The sequence below is a fragment of the Gadus macrocephalus genome, chromosome 7, assembly GCF_031168955.1.
Source record: "Gadus macrocephalus chromosome 7, ASM3116895v1".
NCBI lineage: Eukaryota > Metazoa > Chordata > Actinopteri > Gadiformes > Gadidae > Gadus > Gadus macrocephalus.
Window position 1 is genome coordinate 6313607 of NC_082388.1, and position 21986 is coordinate 6335592.

At 46.9% G+C, this 21986-nt stretch overlaps 2 protein-coding genes across 2 annotated transcripts in view; one reads left to right on the forward strand and one right to left on the reverse strand.

Annotated features, from left to right (window-relative positions):
• Positions 1-355: 355 nt before the first annotated feature.
• Positions 356-18859, reverse strand: LOC132460687 (indian hedgehog B protein-like). The gene is made up of 5 exons (XM_060055530.1): positions 18372-18859; positions 17069-17169; positions 14499-16909; positions 9881-10142; positions 356-1446 (listed from the first exon to the last, which is right to left on the reverse strand). Exons 3-5 carry the CDS (start codon positions 14808-14810, stop codon positions 740-742), a joined length of 1281 nt encoding a protein of 426 aa, XP_059911513.1. The 5' UTR covers positions 14811-16909; positions 17069-17169; positions 18372-18859; the 3' UTR covers positions 356-739.
• A 1632-nt stretch (positions 18860-20491) lies between these two features.
• LOC132461167 (uncharacterized) overlaps positions 20492-21986 on the forward strand; it is a 15279-nt gene continuing 13784 nt past the window's right edge. The window contains exon 1 of the mRNA XM_060056212.1: positions 20492-20576. Coding sequence (XP_059912195.1) covers positions 20492-20576 — 85 coding nt within the window. The remainder of the gene's footprint in view (positions 20577-21986) is intronic.

Genomic DNA, 21986 nt, shown 5'->3' on the forward strand with positions numbered 1-21986 from the left:
CATAGACACTGATGAAGATGGCGAACAATCATGTCAAAGTAAACCTCTCTCTCCCCCCCCCCCCCCCCCCCCCCCCCCCCCCCCCCCTCTCTCTCCTCTCTCTCTCCTCTCTCTCCTCTCTCTCTCTCTCTCTCTCTCTCTCTTCTCTCTCTCTCTCTCTCTCTCTCTCTCTCTCTCTCTCTCTCTCTCTCTCTCCCTCTCTCGCAGGCTATATGTTTACACTTCGGTCCATTCTCATGTTTTTGTTCACTTTCATTCGTTGAGCAAGTGCTTCCTCTTCCCTTTTTTTTTTTTTTTTTTTTTTCTGCACAGGACTGCAAACCCGGCAATAAAAAAATGCTTTTTTTCCTTTGTCTTGAGGGCCGCTCAAAGGGAACAGCGCGGTGTCTGCTGTTACGTTAGAGTTCAGCGACGGAGGAATCCTCGTTTGATGAAATCGTGGCAAAAAAGAGGCTTGTCCATTTCGTGAATAGTTGGTCCTCACGCCAAAAGCCCCGACGGACGAAATACATTCAGAGCACGCAATTCTTAGGCACCCGCGCGCACACTCGCACTCACACGCGCCCAGAGTCCCACCAACACCCACACTCGCACAAACAGTCATATGTGCACACACACACTCGCACGCATACACAAACTCGCACGCACAGCCTCCCCCACTTGTTTTTCTGAGCGCCGTCTTTAAGTTCCAACTAGCTTTGTCCGTTAGTGTTAGCGTCCTAACCCTTCCCCATCACCCTCACCAGCCGTCCTCGGCCATGCCCAGTGGGTGAAACCTCCCCGGGTCCAGCAACTTCCGGCCCACCCAGTGTAAGACCCTTCCGTACCAGTGTAGCCCCTCCCCCCCCTCTCTCCCTCCACCCCACCACCTACCCAGAAGCCTCAGCGGCGCGAACGCTGCGTGCGCTAGCTCGTGGCCGTCGACCGCGGCGTAACACGAGGCTAGCATGCCGTCCACCACCAGGGTCCCGTGGGCCGTGAGCGGAGCGTACGCCCCCTTCTGGCCCCCCCCCCTCGCGCCCGAGACCCCCACCACCCGCGAGAGACGGCCCCCCTGGTCGCCGCTGTCGCTGTTGGCGGGGGCGACCACCAGGACGCACTGCCCCGGCCGGGCGTCGCTGGCGTACACCGCCATCATGGCGTCGCCTGGGGTCGGCTCCGCCCCTTCCGTGCAGTTGCCGCGGGCGACGAAGAGCAAGTGGGCGGCGGTCAGTGAGAGGGCGGAGCCGGAGTGGGTGTGGATGGTGTAGAAGAGCTTCCGGGTCGCGGGGTCGCGGTCCAGGAAGGTCAGGACCTCGCTGTAGACCAGGTGGGCGGGGTCAAAGGTTGCGGTGAGGACACGGTCCCCGGGTTGGAGGTCGCGGAGGGCTGTCCGGCCGCCGGTCTCCGTGGTAACCAAGGCGTCGCCAGGGAAACAACCGCCGGATTTTGCAGCCACGGAATGTTCTGTGAGGGAGGGAAAGAGAGAGAGAGAGGGAGAGGGAGAGATAGAGAGAGAGAGAGAGAGAGAGAGAGAGAGAGAGAGAGAGAGAGAGAGAGAGAGAGAGAGGTAGACAGACAGACAGACAGACAGACAGACAGACAGACAGACAGACAGACAGACAGACAGACAGACAGAGAGAGAGAGAGAAAAAAAAAAAACAGGATAGAGGAAAGATGAGAAAGGGAACAATTTTACGGCGAAAAAAAGGGATGTCAGTATTTCTCAAAGGCTCCGCCCCTCCGACTCCCTAAAGACTGATATAGGCCCGGCCCCCCCGCAGCCCGCCTAGAAAGAACAATAGGAGCTTCACAGATAGGATATTCGTCACCCAGAATCAAGCATTGAAGTGCCATTGTGCCAATGTGTGTGTCCGTGCGAGTGTGTGAGTGTGTGTCCCTGCGAGTGTGTGTGTATTCGTGCGAGTATATGTGCGCGAGTGTGTGTGTGCGTGCGCATGTGTGTGTGTGCATGTACTGTAAGTGTGTATGTGTATACGCTAAGGTGTGTGTGTGTATGCGCATGTGTTGACATGCGTGTGTGTGTGTGGCTGCGGGTGTGTGTGTGTGTGTGTGTGTGTGTGTGTGTGTGTGTGTTTGTGTGTTTGTGTGTGTGTGTGAAAAGTGAGTGTACATAGGCACTCGAAGAGTTCAAAAACACCTCTCCAGCGCCTGAAGACTATCTGGGAGTAAATATTACGGGCGGGGCCGGCGGGCCCAGGCCGGGAGTTAAGATAGGAGGAGGGAAGGAGCAGGAAACAGAACGCAGGTTATTCATCTACACTACACACTGCACATGTTACACTGCACAAACACTTCTGTAGTGTAACAATGTTACACTGCACAATGTGACACTGCACAATGTTACACTGCACAATGTTACACTCCACAAGGTTACACTGCACAATGTTACCCGGTTACATTACACACCACACAATGTTATGCTACACAATGTTACACTGCACAATGTTACACTACACAATGTTACATTACAAACTGCCCATGCATTACTTAATGCAGACTTGTGCATGTTGTCAATGCATTTCTCTCCATGTGTGTATCCAATCCATAGCCCTGATTGAATGTTACCAATGTGGCATTCAATGTTTAATAGGGGTGTAACGGTACACAAAAGTCACGGTGCGGTACGTACCTCGGTTTTTAAGTCACGGTACGGTTAACAGTTAAGGGGAAAATTAAAAAAAACTGCTTGTTTCTCAACCCGTAGATAAGCAGCAATGAAAACACCAATAAACTTGGTTACGGCATTTGCATTTCTGAATCCCAGACAGGGGTTGTTGAAATATTTTTGTGAGCTGGGTTTGCACAGCTTGTTTTTTTGTCACATTAACGGTGATAGTGACTGCCTTTTCAAATGCGTGTGCGTGTTAAAGTGCTGTACGTAGACACGGAGAGCCCTCTCCATAGCCGGAGGGCCTGACGGAGACCCTCTCCGTAGCTTACGTGCGCATCCAATATTTTTTTAACCATCCGTCGACGCCATGAGCCTATTGGTCGACGCAACGGAGACGGCAAGGGCTGTGATTGGTCCTCTAACAAAATCATTTCCTGAACCACTTCTCCGGTTTGACTTTGCACCTTAATTACAGTTTGTACATTGTTTACTTTGCACCTTAAGTGCCAATAAAACACCAAATAAGATTTGAAAAGCTTCGGAAGTTTATTTACGACACTGCTTACATGGTTTGTAGTCAACATATAAGATAGATCGGGCGGCGAATTGCATCGCGTATCCGACATCCCGACGGAGAGCTGCTGAGCAGTTTACGGAGTCGACTTCAAACCCTGACTTCAAGTTTAAATTTACATTTGCCATATTAACGCTATGCACGCCACGTTTACGAACCGCGGTACACCTCTGTAACCGCACCGAAGTGCCTGTACCGTGACGGTTCGGTACAAATACGTGTACCGTTACACCCCTAATGTTTAATACCAATGCTCTTTACGAATGTATATTTCAAATGCTCATTTCTCGCTTTCGTTTTCGAAACTTATGATAGAAATGTGAATCGGATTTTGAAAATAAAAAGCCATTGAATTCTAAGCACTGAATATTTATGCATTGAAATAACGTATCTGGATTTTTTGTCTCTGAATTTAACTCTTAAAATTTTCAATAAATCATATTCAACTTTATTTTTCAATGTTGAAATTCAAAATCAAGTATTCAACGTTGAAAAATGCTGCGTAAATATTTTCTACGTCCCCAAATTCAGCTGCAAAATTCAATGTCGGAAAATTCAGCATTTACATCCGTGGACCCAAGGAAGAGCAATCGACCCTAGGATGCTAGATCGCGGTCAAGCAAGGAGAGCGGGAATAAGAGAGTCACTCGATTCTTCTTTCTTGATACAAACGTTAATTCTAAACAGCATTTTACACAGTCGCCTATAATAAGAAATGCTCAAAGGTAAATCAACGTCATTAAACATTGACCGTAGCTTTTTATGGGGAGAGAAGCAACGGTGGTGGACCTTACTAAACGCCCTATCCATTGTATCGGTCTGTAAAATGCTAATCAAATCAGATCAAATGTATTTATTAAGCACATTTAATAACAAGGTGAGGGGGGATTATATGTTTGATTTATGTTTTTGTCATAATGCATACCATTTTTATTTATTTTTACGGCAGTATGAAGTAAACAATGAACTAATGCCTGCATGTGAAGTGTATGTATGATTGTAGTGACTTGGCTGGATTTACATGCAACGTAAGAGTAATTGTAGTGGGTCAAGGAGCCCAATTTATTAGGGCACTGTCACACCAAAATTGTACCAGGGGCAAAAACTGTACCGCCTACATAATCCGTGTTAGAAAATTCCAAATCTCCCTGGCAACGTACGATCGCGCCGAATGTTGCCTGGCAACGGACGATCGCGTCAAACGTTGCCTGGCAACGTATGATTGTGTCGAACGATAGGAAGGTTCATGAACATTTGCGAACATTCGTGCTCATTCATTGAGCGTCACAAGACGAAATAACATTAAACAGATAACACTTATTTTACAAATTACATTTATTAGCGTTGCTAACTTTATATTTGTATTGTATTTAATTGTTTAATCACATTTAGCTAGTAAACTGGATGTGTTAACACAAGCTAGCTAGACTATGATACACTTTAAACACTCAGTTTAGAAGCTAAATTGAATACAATACAAATATAAAGTAAAAAAGTCTTATCTGTATTATGTTATTTCGTCTTTGGCAGCATGAGCGCGAATGTTTTTTGAAACCTGCCTGACAACGGACAATCGCGTTGAACGATTAACGTAATGTTTCGAACGCGGATTACGTAGGCCGTACAATTTTCGCCCCCGGTACAATTTTGGTGTGACAGCACCAATTTGGGTCAATCCACCAAGGTCACTTTGCCTACGTTTGGTGTGATGCTGGGGCGATCTGTGATGTGATACTGAAGCCCTCTGCCTACTGTGTGGAACGAGAGCGCAGAGCCGACCATATTGGCAGCTTAAGCAGCAGCAGCCTGTAGTTCTAGTGGAAGCACGGCGTGCCTCGGGAAGAGGCGCCCGACCGCAACCTGCTTTTAATTTGTCCTCCTCATATCTATATCATGTCACTCGGTGCGGAATAGTGTTGGCTCTGCGCACTCGTTGCGCTCTATTATGCTACCACAGATGCATATCAACCGTTTTGCTCCAGCAACATAACATGCATCCGGTGTCACAAAAAGAATACCCCCAATTCGAGTGATCGATGGCGATAAGAACGTTAAGTTTTAAGCTTGTGCATGTTTCCGCACATGAACGACTTCATGCGTGTCTACGCTTCAAACTTGTGCATGTTTTAGAAAATGTGCAGCGGCGCCCCCTAGGGTCACACTTTTCGGTGGCTACTCTCCCCATAAAAACTACAGTCAGTGTTTAATGACGTTGGTTTACCTTTGAGCATTTCCTATCATAGGCTACTGTGTAAAATGCTGTTTAGAATTAACGTTTGTATCAATAAAGAAAGAACCAGCGAGTGATGCTCTTATTCCCGCTCTCCTTGCTTGACCGAGCTCTAGCATCTAGGATCGATTGCTCTTCCTTGGGTCCCCGGATGTTAACACTGAATTTTCAGACATTGAATTTTGCAGCTGAATTAGGCATGAGAATTGTGGGATATTGAAAATTTACGTAGAACTTTTTAGCGTTGATTATTTGATTTAGAAGTTTTTAACATTGAAAAATAAACCTGAATATGATTTATTGAGTTAAATTCAGAGGCAAAAAAATCCAGATACGTTATTTCAATGCATAAATATTCACTGCTTAGAATTCAATGGCTTTTTATTTTCAAAATCTGATGGCACAGATTTACTTCCATAGTGAATGCTAATGTATTTGTAATTAACATTTAAACTGTAAAATTTAAAGTGTGGATGCCTGCGTACATTTCAAATACTTAAATGGATGCATAGATTAATTAGTTTGATTTGTTTTTGCAATAAATTAAAAACATAAGACCTTTAATTTATAATTGTATTTATATTAAATATCATGCTTCCACCAATCAATGCCTTGGTTTTTCCAAAATTTAAAAAATAAATCCATGATAATAAATTTGAAAATAAAATCTATTGTGAAATGAACCATCATGAATGGCATTCGCCCTGCCTTGAAGTAATTTAAGGCTCAAACCCTCACCTCGATTCGTTCTCTACAGAAAGGCCATCTTCCACTCGATAACGCCTTTATGCCGCCTTGAAAAACAGCCAGGTAATCTGTTACCGTCTGCTTTATATCCAATCCGTCGTTCAATACGGTAGCGTGTCGCCCTCTAGTGGTCAAACCCCATTCTAACCGCCTCCAAGGGACAGGTAATCTTTCATTTTCTTTCCATTTTTTTTTCTTATTTTTTTTAAACGAACGAGACACATATATATATTGAGCCTGCCCCCCCCACACGAGAGCCTCGAGTTGATTGGTCAGCCCCCTTCCGATCAAGGCAGGGATTGGGCGTTCGCCACCCGATCTGGGAGGGAGAGAAGGAGAGGGATAGGGGGACAACAAAAAAACAACAAGAAGAAGAAAAGGGGAAAACTCAGTTACCACCCAGTGTAAAATGGAATTTTGTATTTTGTTTATCAATAATAATAAAAAATAAAATAAAATAAATCTTTAAAATGGAGGAAAGTTTAACTGTAAACGGTGATGAAAGATTTACGGTAAAAATGCTCTTTGTTGTAATTTAGTGTCAAACGAAAAAACAAGACACTTAAGACACATTTTTTATACTTTTTAAGAGGACAACGGGGGTGAGTGGCAAGTGAGTTTTAAAAGAGCAAGACACTGACTTAAGTGAGGTGAGTTAAGTGAGCGATGGTAAAAGCCCCGGACAGAAAGACGGACAGACAGACATATAGCTAAAAAGACAGTTACCAGTTAGAAAATGCAAAGAAAGCAACAGGAAAAAGTTAGGAATGAGTGAGGAAAGTTAAAGAGAGAGTTTCTAGAGAGAAGACACGCAGGCAGTCCATTTGGAATCAAACCCAGAACCTTTTGTCAAAGTCAAACACATCCCTCCCTTTTTCTCCACAAAAGCATGCTTAAAAGAAGCACAATGAAACAGCAAAAGTCTCCCGCCGTCTCTCCTTGACCACTGATTGGTCAACGAGCAACAGGTGGTCAGCCTCCCCCAGCCCCAGAGTCCAATCAGACTCCAGGTGAGGCTGCTGAGACCAGAGGCCTCTACGAATAGTCAAATATCCTAACCTTTATGCCTCCTTTCCTTAAAGTTTGTGGAAAACGTCATCGGGACAAGGAGAGATGAAAAGGTGCTTCCTTTCGAACATAGGAAAAGGCAGCACTGTTTAAAATGAATTAGACTCCACTTTTCCTAACCGACGTCATTGCGCGACGCTGAGTATCGCTGACCTCTAGCGTCTCTAACGTGCAACTACACTCTTCCGAAGTTGGACTACAACAAGCGCTCTTTCGATCCATGCGTTCTTGTCGTATTGATTTCAATCAGGTTGTCTCCAACAGTGAGAATCACTTAGGTCGGACTTGGCCAACGGGAATATTTTAGGCCACTTGAATCCCAATTCACATGTGAATAAAAAGAGGCTCATCACCGTTTCTTACGGTGTTTATTGTGTGCTTAATAACCAGAAATAAATGAATTAATTTCAATATCCATTATTATCAATTGTATTTTCTTCTCTTCTCTTCTTCTGCTTTCCCGTGTCTCTCATGCGTCTTCGAGTATGTAAACTTTGTCGGTGGCATGTTGCTTTAAATATTGCCGCCGTAAAGGATTATGGGATACCACTATCTCCTTTCCTTTCGTAAAGGTTGCTCAGGAGTAACCTATGCTATTGGAGGGTTAAAGGAAGCATCGAGGCTCCTTTCATAAGCATTTTTAGAATTCAAACCACCTTTCATCCAAGTACTTCCGGGTCATCTCCATAGGAAAGGAAATTCCCTACGCAAAAAAGAGAATTCGTAGAGGCCGAAGCCCCCTCTGTGTTTGCTGAAACGGTTTAATCCACTACAATTCAAAAGGTATGGTGATGGAGGGGTGAGGGGTGAGGGGGTAAGGGGTGGGTTACTAAACTACACTATACACAACAACACAACACTACACGACTCTATAGTAAACACACAGTTATTTATATTACACTACACTATACACACAACAACACTACACAACTCTAGAGTAAAAACACAGTTCTTTAAGGTGAGAAGAAGAAAAGGGGAAAACTCAGTTAATTTAATTTTAAAACCTGTCCTGTTCATTGCATGTTACCACAATTGTACAAACTGAAAGGAAAACAATCAAATGAGAAACAATTCTATCAAAGGAAAAATGACAAGATGCCTAGTTTATTTTTAACAAGAACTTAAACATGACGGAACAGTGCATCTGCAGATAGATTCAGGCCTGAACAAGACGCATGAACGATAAACCTCCTCCTCAAAAAAATAAATCCAATTCAAGCCAAGAACATGCATCAGATCTAAATGAACTGAGAGTATTTTCGTTTGTGCATATATTTTTTTACACTAATGTGAAGAATGGGCCTGCCTGTTTTTCAAGTACGCCAGGGACGAGAATGTCTTTTCGCACATATATGTCGACCCAAAGGGAGTAAGAATGTCCATAGCGGCCGCAGACAATGCAGAATACTCCTGCGCAACTGAAAGCCAAAATTCATCCCCCCGAAATGTGGCTAATAGCCCACTACATTTATTCAGCATTATTATTAGTCCCAGTGCATACTTCCGCAATCCAACAGTGCTGCTCAGCGGCCACGCCTGGTATTGCAGCTGTTTAAGCGGGCTGTGGACTGGTCCCTCGATTCAAGGGGTCCAGAAGTAGATATCTCTGTTCACTCCAATACAAATGGGGAACAGGAACGTGTCACCGCTAAAAGTCTGGATATCAATCAAAGGCTCATAATTATCTTTATACCATGCACTAATAAAATGTAAGTTTGCTCTTTTCAAAACGCCACCTCAAGCGTTTTATTAACCTTTTTCTTTTGCAGGAGAACGAGGGGTGGGCAGCTGAAAGGAGTCGTAGTGAAACAAATGTTGTTTCGGCCCTGCCTCCGAGAGAGCTCAGTTAACTTCTCGTGGCCGAGGTTTTTTCTTTTACTTAACATGACAGAATTTTTGAATCCGCTGTCCTTTCTTTAATAGGTCCATGATTATTATCAAGCGGGAATTGTTTCGAGTTTGCGTAGTGGGAGCGACGCAACACATTGTTTCTGTCGCATCTGCACACCTGCGAAAGCCTGTCTGTGAGGTATAAAGGACAGGTTTAGGCCTAGACTAGAGCCCTAGAGTTTTAATGTAGACTTTCTTATTTGATGCGTGGTCTCTGACTTTTAAAAATTAAAATCATCTCGCCCCCGGACATTTTTAATGACCTTTTTGCGACCCCCACTTTGAGGACCACTGCACTACAGAATAAACAGAACTCTATACTAAAAACACAGGTCACCTACACTACACTACACTACACTACACTACAGTATACACACAACACTACACAACTCTATTGTAAACACACAGTAATCAACACTACACTACACTACACTACAGTATACACAGAACCACACTTCACTAGACAACTCTCTAGTAAACACGCAGTTCTCTACACACCAAACAGACACACTACACTATAATATACACAGGATACAGATATAGTTGTAGTAGCCTAACACAGACACACACTTCACAGACACACAACACATCACACACGTCAATCCGACTCTTGCCGCCAATTATTATTTAAAAAGGCAACTTTTGAAAGCGGCCATTTTACTCTTCCTGCAAAAAATGGTTGAAAAGCAACCGTTCAAAATGGACACTTCGGCGGTTTCCCGAAATACCATTAAAAACCCCGCCCCCTGCTGGTCACCTGACTTGACGCTGCAGTGCACGTGCGCCTTGGACTCGTAGTAGACCCAGTCGAAGCCCGCTTCTACGGCCAGCCGCGCCAACATGGCGTACTTGTGGCGGTCGCGGTCGGAGGTGGTGATGTCGACGGCCCGGCCCTCGTAGTGGAGTGACTCCTCCAGGTGGTGTCCGTCCTCGTCCCACCCCTCCGTCACGCGGAGCCGAACCCCTGCCCATAGGTTCATGACGGAGATGGCCAGAGAGTTAAGCTTGTCCTTGCAGCGCTGGGGAGAAAAAGAGTGGATTGAAAGTTAATTGAAAACTTCAATTATTAGCGCTCTGTCTGTCTGTCTGTCTGTCTGTCTGTCTGTCTGTCTGTCTGTCTGTCTGTCTGTCTGTCTGTCTGTCTGTCTGTCTGTCTGTCTGTCTGTCTGTCTGTCTGTCTGTCTGTCTGTCTGTCTGTCTGTCTGTCTGTCTGTCTGTCTGTCTGTCTGTCTGTCTGTCTGTCTGTCTGTCTGTCTGTCTGTCTGTCTGTCTGTCTGTCTGTCTGTCTGTCTGTCTGTCTGTCTGTCTGTCTGTCTGTCTGTCTGTCTGTCTGTCTGTCTGTCTGTCTGTCTGTCTGTCTGTCTGTCTGTCTGTCTGTCTGTCTGTCTGTCTGTCTGTCTGTCTCTGTCTCTGTCTCTGTCTCTGTCTCATGTGAGGGGGTGAGGGGTGGTGGTGATGGGTGAGGCGGGGAGACGGACAGGATTGATGAGCACTGGCGCACAAGGCTTTCTACACACTTCACAGACAAGCGTCACTACTCTATACTATGCGCACACACACACACACACACACACACACACACACACACACACACACACACACACACACACACACACACACACACACACACACACACACTCCTTATTTCCTCGCCTGCGTGGTACTTTTGCCGTGTTTTGCGCTAAACCAACAAACAGCGCGTTGTCAGATTCCAGTCGTCTCTCCTCGGAACCAAATCATCGCGAGGAAAAAACGCATCCCGCGAGACCACTATATTCACCACAGCGCTATTTAAAGGCGCCGCTATAAATAGCCGCGTGTTCTCGCATCTAAAAGCATGAATGAAAAAGTGTTCGCCGGTTAAAGACGAGGTTCTGCGCATGCGAAGGACGAACTATTGCTGGGCAGTAGTGGTGTGAAATACACATAATGTAACCCTTAAATCTCCAATAAAGATTCTTATCATACAGTTTAGGATATTTTGATAATTTTACACCACGAACCAATATGTCCGCATGCGTAGAACCACTAGCTGGCACAATTTGATGGATAGCATAAATTGATAAAATGAACACCGGTTGAAGACGGCTTGAAATGCAGGCTGACACTGAACGAGAACAGGGATGGGGTCATATTGTAGAGGGGGTATTTGACATAGGCTATGTCAAAATAGCCTATGGGGTGCGCATATTTCACGTCTTTGTCCGTGACGGAGGTCCAACGTGATTGGTTGACTTGGTTTCAATTGGTTTATCAGACTCGCCTCCTCACTACAAAACATCTTCACCGTCAATGACATTGAAAATCCCAGAAAAGTCTGTCTGTCTGTCTGTCTGTCTGTCTGTCTGTCTGTCTGTCTGTCTGTCTGTCTGTCTGTCTGTCTGTCTGTCTGTCTGTCTGTCTGTCTGTCTGTCTGTCTGTCTGTCTGTCTGTCTGTCTGTCTGTCTCTCTACTCCTATCTATAAATTAATGTTACGTTTATTATCTTATCTCTTAGTCTAGCATAGTCCCATATATAGGCCTACGTGAATGGTACGTTTATTAGCTTAGCTCTTAGGTTAATGTTACGTTTATTAGCTAAGCTCTTAGCCTATACTCCCATGTATAAGTTAATGTACCGTTTATAAGCTTAGCCCTTTGACTAGCTTATAGATAAGTTAATATAGGGGTAGGAGGTGGGGGGGATAATTATTAGGGGGGAAGGGTCAGGTGGGTGGGGGGGGGTCTTCAACAAAGACACCTTCTTGTCGACCAGAGGGACCACAGTCCCGTTATAACTCACACAAGACCACCAGACCCCCCTCCCCTCCCTTCGGTTTATCCAACGTCAACAACCACTACGGCCCGACCCCTTGACTCAGGTAATCAACCCCCCCACAATGCACCACTGCTGTCCCTGTTTGCTTTTCTGTGGTGGAGGGGTGTTGGGGGGCTTAGAGGATGAGAAGGGGATGAAGAATGTGGTGTGTGTGAGTGACAGAGAGAAAGAGGGCAGGAGAGAGAGAGAGAGAGAGAGAGAGAGAGAGAGAGGGAGATAGGGAGGGAGAGAGTGGGGGATAGGGAGGGAGAGAGTGGGGGAGAGAGACAGAGAATGAGTGAATGAGTGAGTGAGGGAGAGATTTGTCGTCACTTTTTGAGTGAAGTTGGTTTCATAACCGTAACACAATATAGTTTATGTTTGAAAATAAATCAATAAACATTGTTTATAGCATGCACACATTACGACCAGAACCTTGAAGCTATAAGGTTGTCTTTATAATAAATAAAAACAAAGGGAAATCTATATAACTCACATTCCACACACATATGCGTCATTGTGTGTAGAGCAGAAGAATCAAGTTGTGCTAAAATAGCGAGTTTGCCTAAAAAAAACGTAATCTTAAAACAATTAAGACACAAATGTACACTTCAGAATAGCGTGATAATCTGTGACGCCTTTCGACGTCTCCTTAGGGCGTAATTCCATGGGGTCAAGGGACCTGGGTCCATCAACCGCAGGAGGGAAACTACCCAATTAAAATACAAATAAAATCTATTAATGCTTTTCATTTGATTTATTTCCATCCACAGTCCTTCCGGTCCGGGGTGAGAATAGCTCGCGGCTATAAATCTCCTCTTCTCGGCCAGTGTGGATTTTAAACAGAGTTGTTGTTTTTTTCTCCTGCGGTCGCGCATGCGCATGCGCATACAGGCGATCTGGACTTCATAAATCAGGCGATGGATTTCGGTTGGTTTGCCTTTCAAGGTACAGTCTAACTCAGGTGTGTTTGTGTGTGTGGGAGCGTGTGTGTGGGAGCGCTCGTGCGTGTGTTTTCGTGCGTGTGTGTGTAAGAGCGTTTTTTTAAGCACCAAACCGCGGACTGCACAAACATTTGACGCGGCGTCAGCGGCGACGCGCCTATGCACACCTTTGTGGACCCCTTGGCCCCCCGTAACCGCCCCTCCCCCCCCCCAATTCCCCAATTGAACAGGAGCGTCTGTATGAGGCGGCGCGGTGTCGCCTGCGCCACCGCTGGCGCTGAATCAAAAATAAGCGGCGAAAGAAAAAAATACGTTAGTATAATTCAGGCTCTACACACACGGGTTAAGTACACTACTTTTTATTTTTAAGCACACAGGCTCCGCGAAAACAAACAAGAGAAGGTAAGAGAACATAGTAAATAAATAAAATAAAGATACAAACGCCAGGCTGGCTCCTCGGGGCCCCTGCGGCGGCGGCGGCGACGCGTTCGCCGCACCGACCTCATAAATCGCGCTCAGGGTTTCAGAGCTGGACGCGCCACAGGCGCGGGGGCGAGCATCCAAGCGCGGGGTCGCGCACGATAGGTGACAGCCAGAGGCGTGATGGGGGCTTTGATTCACCCCACGTGGGTCGACGGGACATAAAAACGCCATTGCATTCGGGATGGAAGGAAGGCAGCCGCGGTCACCGGATATAAATAAACACGTTATTCCGTTTCGGGGCCCACGGCCACATCAGGGTTCCACAGCAGGGGCCCACATCAGTGACGGTGTCCTAAAAACGTCTGACAGCGCCCGAAAGGCTACGGTCAACACCGTCATGTCGTGACTCAGCCGCTAAATCAAACTGGACTGTACCATTTGAATCCCCCCCCCCCTCTCCCAGATGCGGTCCAACAGGAGCCCGTAGTGTTTTAATTAAGAGCCCCTTATGTGACAGGCGTCGTGGCCCCCTCTTGTGTGCATACGCGCGCCAACAGTGAACTACACAATTCGGGGGTCGACGCTGCTTTTAAGTCAGCGGTGGAAACGTGTAAAAGGCACAGACGGACAGTGTGGATAGGATTAACGGCACTGACACCCCCCCCCCCCCTGCCCTCCCAAAACACGCAGACAGGCTATGAATCAGTCGGTTAGTTGCAGGAGGGGGTGAGGGGGCATTCATACACTATGGAGGGATCATTGACATTGCGTCCAGTGTGAAACTTGAGGAAAAAGTGGCACAAAACAAGACAAATCATTGGCTATACTCCGTAACGCGTGTACTGCATGAGTCACCGCAGTCCACAACTCGCAGACACCGAGTCCATGTGTTTTAGGCGCGGGCCAAAGTGCGCTATCCACCTTCCCTCTCAGACACCATATAACCTCCTGCGTAATGAACAACCGTTCCTCCCCGCGATCAATGCATGAACGTTTCTCACTCCGCCGAGAGGAAATACGTCCCCCAAAAAGCCGAACCCATCCATAAAACCGTGATGACGATCATTCTCGTGCGTAATTACCTGCGTCAACATGTCCATAACATCGTGACGACCACTCTCATTCTCACGCGTAATTCTCGAGCTATCATGCCCATAACACCGCGACCACGACCACGCTCATTCTCATGCGTAATTACGTGCGGAATTTACCTGGGTCATCATGCGGTCCGCGCCCGTGTTCTCCTCGTCCTTGAAGATGATGTCCGGGTTGTAGTTGGGCGTGAGCTCCTTGAAGCGCTCCGAGCTCCGCGTGATCTTGCCCTCGTACCTCCCGCTCGCGCCCAGCGTCTTCTCCGCCACCTTTGGGCTGAACTGCTTGTAGGCGAGCGGCACCAACTTCCGGGGGGGCCGCCGCTGGCCATAGCCCCGGCCCGGCCCGCAGCCCTCCACCGCCGGGGAGCAGAAGAGGAGGAGGAGGAGGTGGAGGAGGACGAGATGCGTCAACAGCGCCGCGGGCCGCATTCCAAACCCCGCCGGCGGTTTCCGGTGCAGGTCGGCGGAATCAGAACCAAACCGTATTTTAAACCTTATCCCGGGAGCTCTCTGTCGTTGTTGATGTTATTGTAGTTGTTTTGTTGCGTGGAGCTCTACCGTGTGATCAAATGAACCGGATCCAGCGGGTCCAACGAGTCCCCGGAATTGGCCATTTCCTCAAGCGTAAAAAGCGCACCGCTCCGCTCTGGTTTGGAGACGCGCGGGGGTACCTAAACGGGCTCCGATTTGTCTCAGTGTGCTCTCCCCACTCCGCGGGGTACGTGGAGACAGGGGGGGGCAATAAATAGCCGAGGTCCGTTTGTTTTGGCACGAGCGTTCAAAGCGGGGGTTCGAACCCGTGTCGGACGGTGAGAAACGGCCCCTCAGAGGAAGGGAGGGGGGGGGGGGGGGGGGGGGGGGTGCACACAAAGATATCCCACTACACGGCGCGCGTGGGCAGGCGGCGGTCAGACAGAGGAGGGGTGTCGCTGTCACCGCGCGCGGTTTCTGTGTTTCTCTTCCCCACTGGAGGGTAGTCCCTGCGTTGCGCAAGGGCAGCTGGCAGAAATGGAACCGGGGGAAGAATTGGAATATAAACGAAGTGCGCGTGGAGAGCGAAGACCGCGCCCTCCAAGTCTTAGGAGCGAGTCCTCCCGTCCTCCTCCAGCTCCACCACCGCTTGCGCCCCTCCCCGCACGGTGGCACGTCGCGTCTCCTCCCTTCATCTCTTTCCCGCAGCCTCGCCGGAGAAAAGGTGGCTGTAGCCAGACGACGGGTCGAACCTGACCCGGGTCTAGCGGGGACTGCGATACGGATAAGAGGCACTTTGAACCAGGTCAGGTGTGTGCGTAAAAAGGTGCGCGTATAAAAGGATCGCGCACCTGAAACAAGGAGCATACTCTGCGCGCACAGCTCGTGGTTGGGACAGCCTGGGCAAGATATGGAACATGGGGGAGAAAGGGAGGAGGGGGAGTGTTTAGGGAGAGGGATGTTAGATAGAGTTGAGTTGGAACACACGCCACACTTGTGAGATTTGACTTTACGTTTTAGATTGGAATCTGAAACGTATTTTTACGTCAAAATCCAAAGCGACAAGAAACTCATCTCAAACCCCAAATTACCAAAAAATAACCTTAAAGTTTCCCTTACCATTCCTCAAAGTCAGACATCATAACAAAGTTCAAAACAAACAATTAAAAACAGTGGCAGAGCTTTTGAGACAGACTGGACAAATCTCTCACCCTCTTTGTCTGTCTCTCTTTCTCTTGCTCTCACGCACACAAGCACACACAATGGTGACGCAAACGTTCAATGTCTTCAGTCGATTAAAGACGCAAACACATTTCACACGTTCATATCCCCTCATATTGGGATCAAAGCGATACAGCCAGACCGGCAACACACACACACACGCACGCACACACACTTTGTATCCATGGATGCAAACAGTGACTTTGACTTCAATAGCATTCCGTTGATGCTGCAACTCCTTGAGTCAACATCTCACGCCCGTCCGAAGAAGAGGGGGCGGTGTGGGGCCGTCTAACTAATCGAGGCCGGAGTCTGAGCGGAGGCTGATCAATACACTTCACTTAAATGCGTGCGGGGAAAAAAGCATAAATCCACAATAAACGTTTCAGAAATTTCGTTCTTGGAAGATCGGATGTTAATAATCAAAGAAAAAACGTTAATGATATTTTGGATTTTTTTCTGAACATAAATACAAATAATATATATATATTGTAGTTTTTTAATTCAAAAGTAAAATACATATTTTATCGGTTCATTCCTTTACATTTCATTTAAAACATACCAAAGTCTTCGTTTTTTTTTTCTCAGATAATGACAATGAGAAATCCGAAATCAATTCATCAGCAGAAGCAAAAAAAAAAACTAATCTCAAAACCCCTTTAATATCCCTTACCCACACACTCATGAACTCATGAACAAATAAAACATCATAAAAAAGTTTAAAACAAACAATTAAAAACAGAGCGTTGGTCTGTGGATCCCGGCTCAATCCCTCAGCGGAACAGACCCACAGCCTTCTTCTTCTTTGGTCTAGTCTGCGTCCGGACGCCCTCGGCCTAGGAGATGAGAACCAGGATGGTGACTACAGACCGGCAGGCTAAATGCTATCTGCTAAAGGCTAGCGGCTAGCTTCATTGATGCAGTCAAGCTAGTGTGTGTATGTGTATGTGTGTCTGTTTGTATGTGTGTGTGGTTTGAACATCGGCGTTTGTTACCTGTCGCTCGGCCATCTTGCTTCTTGGCGACTCCTGATTAGCTCCTGGTTCTACCTGGACGGACCTGGTGGGCGGGGCTTCCCCTCTGGCGTCGGCGCCCCCTTTGAAAGGTAGAGAAGATGTTCAGGGGTCTCATTTATAACCGTTGCGTACTCACAAAACGGGGCTGAAATTGGCGTACGTGATTTTCCACGCCCAGGTTGTGATCTATAAAAAACCAACTTGACGGGAGAATGTGCGCAGCCCTAAGCAAACTCTGACCCATGGTTTGGAGGTAAAGGAGAATTGGCGACACAGATGGTGTGGTGGTGAACTGAAGTCAGACAGAAGAATTGTAGAGTGGGAAGAACGATTATGTTTTATCATCGCCCTTCATAAATTTAATTTCAACCCGTATCATGCGTTAAATCTATGTAATCAGAATAATTTAAGTCAACTGCGTTATTTCTCAGTTATAACTCCAGAAACATCTCTGTAGAATATAAATTAAAAAAAAATCTCTATATTTAATCCCGTCACTCCATACTGTCCACTGACAGCGCGACTGCATGGAATAAAGCATCTGTCCAACATGTGTCAATAAATAAATACAGAGGTGAGCGCCGTGGTAATGCTGCACCATATGGCACTTCTGGCGGACCATGCAAATGGCAGGATTCGGAGGGACAGGGTCTTTAGGGACCATAACGATTTATTGGTACAGAAAAATATGTACCTTTATGTCAGACCACTTCTTTTTTAATTCTGGGACTGTGCGCTCCGTGCTACTGACAGAGTTCACTGCTGCAGCAACATGTTGCCACTCAATCTGCTTTTTGTTGTTGGCGATCCCAACCCAATCCCATGACCGCCGAACAAAACTACTTTTCGGGCCTCCACCTCACACACACGTGTCTCCGTTTCAACCTCCTTCTGCCATTGTTTCCGACAAGACATAATACTTGCATCTGAGTCTGTTTTATATGCAGATCGTATTCATGAGGTCATTTGCATTGGAAATGTATGGTTAAAAAGGGGCGTGTACAGGGCGGAACGTGAAGCTGATTCAGCTGCGCACACTTGTAGGCACTCTGGGATTTATAAAGCAAAGATTGCGTACGGTGTGCGTACGCAGGGTTTTATAAGTCAGAATATTTTTTGGCGCACGCAAAACTTGGCTTTTGGGCGTACGTACACTTTTAGTAACGATCCCACGCACAGTTTTATAAATGAGACCCCAGGTATCTCTCTCTCTCTAATCACAGTCTCACTCTCTAGCTAAATTTCTAACTCAATGGATTCGGCCAATCAAAGTGGGCCTCACCTGGAGTCGGGGTTTGGCTCGGCGCAAGCTCCACCTCCCGTCCCTCGGTAGCCAATGGGGAGGAGGGGGAGGAGGGGCGCTTGCGTTTGCCCGGGTTTCCGTGGGCGACGACGGCGGAGTAGAGCTCCCTCAGGTCCGAGTCGAAGACGAAGCCCTTCCCTTGCTCTGACATCACCTGGGGGAGGAGCTGAGGGGGGGAGAGAGGACGACACAGAGAAAGAGAGAGCGAGAGCGAGAGAGAGAGATGATTGAACAGACCATTTGAAATCTCTTTTCCAAGAGGCAAGGGCATCAAACAAACAAACACATTAAGGTTTCTGACAAACAAATACACACAATTTTCATGCAATTAAAAGAAAGCTTTGGGGGATTTCATAGTGAATGAATTCGACAAACAGGGACAATCTCCGACACGTCCACATTCAAGGTCCTAAGTTGAACTCAAACGTCACGCTATATCCTGAACTCACATTGAAGTTTGTGTGTGTCACGTGTGTGTGTGTGTGTGTGTGTGTGTGTGTGTGTGCATTAGGGTGCATCAAAAAACACAATTCTTGAATTTTGATATGGCTGGGTGCTATAAGTGTTCCAATATATGTAGAAACAACATATGCAAAATATTTTTCCAGTACATGATGATTTAGGGGGGCCACCACACATCTGTTTTTGTTGGATAAAGTGGTTAACAGTGCTCAATGGTCGCCATGGAGATCTGAGGTAAACAATACTACATCTTAAGAAAACTGAGGTGATCTTTCTGTTTGAGGTGATCTTTCTGTGTTGGGTATGCAATATTACACATTACTATCATATCTGTAGTTGTGTCATTGTGTCATCAAGTTGTATTAATAGGTATTGGCACACACAAGCGTGCCACAAGATGGTAGACTTAGTCAATGCTAACAACAAGCTGCTGAAAATCTCCCTGGCCATGGAGTGAAGACTTGATGTCACATTTCCGTTGTGGCCTTCAAAGGTCGAAAACCTGATTGATAACCCAGAAGACCTAGCTTTCTTGGCCAGCATGAAGACTGACAGAGTGGCCACATTTGGTGTATTGGACAAAAAGCTGCAGCTCAAGGTGAAGCAGTGAGAGGAGCGTCAAGGTGCCGCTGCAGCCAAACAGCCGGCTGTGTAAAGGAGCTGGAGGAGATGACGGCAATGTCAAGCTTGGAGTCGGAGAGTGATGAGGAGTCAGAGGAGGATACTGACACAGTCTTTCCACCATCTGAGCCATCCCACAAGCATAAGAAGACTGGAACAAACATCTTAATTCCACCTGACTTCCTTAGCCGACCAAGTGTCGTGTCATTGGCTACAAGGTTGAGGATGTCACCAATGCAACAGGCTGCATTCACACGTGGCCTTGTTGCAGTGTCAGGCGGTGAATGTAGACTCTCTCTGCATCTTACGAAACAGCTCACCGAGCAAGACGCAAAGAGGTGGAGACAATCAGTGAGGAACAGCACAAGCAGTGGACACCAAGTTAACACCGATGCTCAGCAATGTGCGCCAGGTGGAGGAGCGTCTTACAGTGGTTGGAAATGCAGAGCGGCTGAAACTGCTTGGTGTCCCGGCGATAAGAATTAGACCAATGAGGCATGTGGAGTGATCATTGCCCGGTTGACATGCAAGTTGCTGCAGGACTGGTGGTGCGCTGACCAGGTTGGCAACATGGCCTTTGACACCATTACCTCAAACACTGGCCATCTCACAGCAGCCTGCATTGCCATACAGCTCTCACTGGGCCGACCACAGCTTTGGTCTGGGTGCCGGCACCACATTGGTGAGGTCCTCCTGAACCATGTTTTCACAGACCTGAAGGTGGAGACATCATGCTCGCCAGAGGTTACCTTGTTCACACGTCTCTGACAGAAATGTAACCTATTACCACAAGAATACAGCAGCTACTGGTCCCGCTACATTCCTGGCAACACGAGCAACCACTCCTGGGCAATTTACGTGCTGAACTTGTCAGGTGCGCAAAATAAGTCACTGACCACAAGCGAGGTGACTACCATGAGTTTGTGCAGCTGTGTCTTGTGTATCTGGATGCAGATGGTGAAGAGCAGACTGCAGTGACCTTCCAATAACCGGGAGCGCTCCACAAGGCACGATGGATGGCCAAGCTGCTCTATACACTCAAGCTGGCTTTGATGGAGAAGCACATCGAGTTGCTTCCCCAGGGCACAATCACCACACGCGGTAGCAGGTGCCGAAGATTCGGGCATTTGCCATTTTCATTAGACACATCTATGCAAAGTGGTGGTTGACCTGCGAGAAAGCTGTAGATGCTGCCTGGAATGACCTGACACTCTACCACCACCTGCAGGCATACAAGGCTGTAGATGAGGGCATTGCAGCATCCGCGATCAAGGCGATGGAGAGGCATCGCTGGTACCTAACTGTTGAGATGCTACCCCTGGCTCTCTTCAGCAGAAAGGTGCCCAATGATGACAAGTGTGCACTTGCCAGAGCAATCTTGTAGCACAAGCCCGCTGATCTCCCCATGCACATCCCTGGGCAGCGCTTTGGCACTGGCTTTGTCAAGCCAAAGTTCCCCACCCTCTTGCCAATCACCAGCTTGGCTGACCTCGCCAATAAGGATTGCTGCTTTCGAATGCACCAACTGCACATTAATGCTGCGTTCAATTAAGTGAGGTCAATGTACGTGCAATGAACGTGGTCAATGACTGTGCCAAGTGTGGCGTCAAGCTCACATCCGACTTCGTTGCAGTGGCAAGGGAGGAGCAGCACCTGCATATTGTGCTGCAGGCAGTGGAAAATGACCGCAACCAACAGCAGAACCTCCACCGCTAAAAACGCAAGCTAATCCCTGAATAGGACGGTTACTCTAGGGTGGTGGGTGGGAGGCATATCTGGGGGGAGATGCACTGGCTAGGTTCAGAGTTCAGGTTCCATTTCCTCTCTCTTTCTCCCAGGTGATGTTGCTTAGTGGAGCAGACTCTGGCACAGACTGAGCAATTAAGTTTGAAGTTTAGTTAGTGTCAGCTCTTACCATTAGGTACTGTTAGTTGCCAGTGAGTAAGCCACTAGAGAGGGTTTGTTATTTTAAGTGTGTCAGCATCACCCCTTGTGTTTAACAATATAGTCAATTAAACTTTATGTGTTTGTCCGACATCCATCACTGCTGCACAAAATTCAGGGTAAGGCCACGTGAACATGTCCCATTGAACTCCATTCATTTAGTCTATAAAACAAATTAATGGAGAATCTTGAAAGTTGAATTCTGAGAAATGCCCAAGTTGCCCAAAGGGCAAACAAACAACTTTTACTTTGGTAACCCTATTGAACATGCAACTGTGTAAAAGTTCACTGTACTCAACATTTCCAGGTCAACCTTTAGGCAATTAGAGTAAAAATTGCAAATTTTTCGAAAGTTCGCCAAAGTTCATGTGTTAGGTGCCACCCCTAAATCTCAATGGAATTCCTCAAAACTTTGCAAAAGTCACTTTTATGTTAATTGGAACAAAGTGCAATGCCAGCCAAATTGATATTTTGAAATAAAAAAATTCCATTGAAATTTGATGCACCCTAGTGTGCATGCATGTGCGTGTGTGTCACATGGTCTGTCGCCGTGGCGATAAGGCCCTA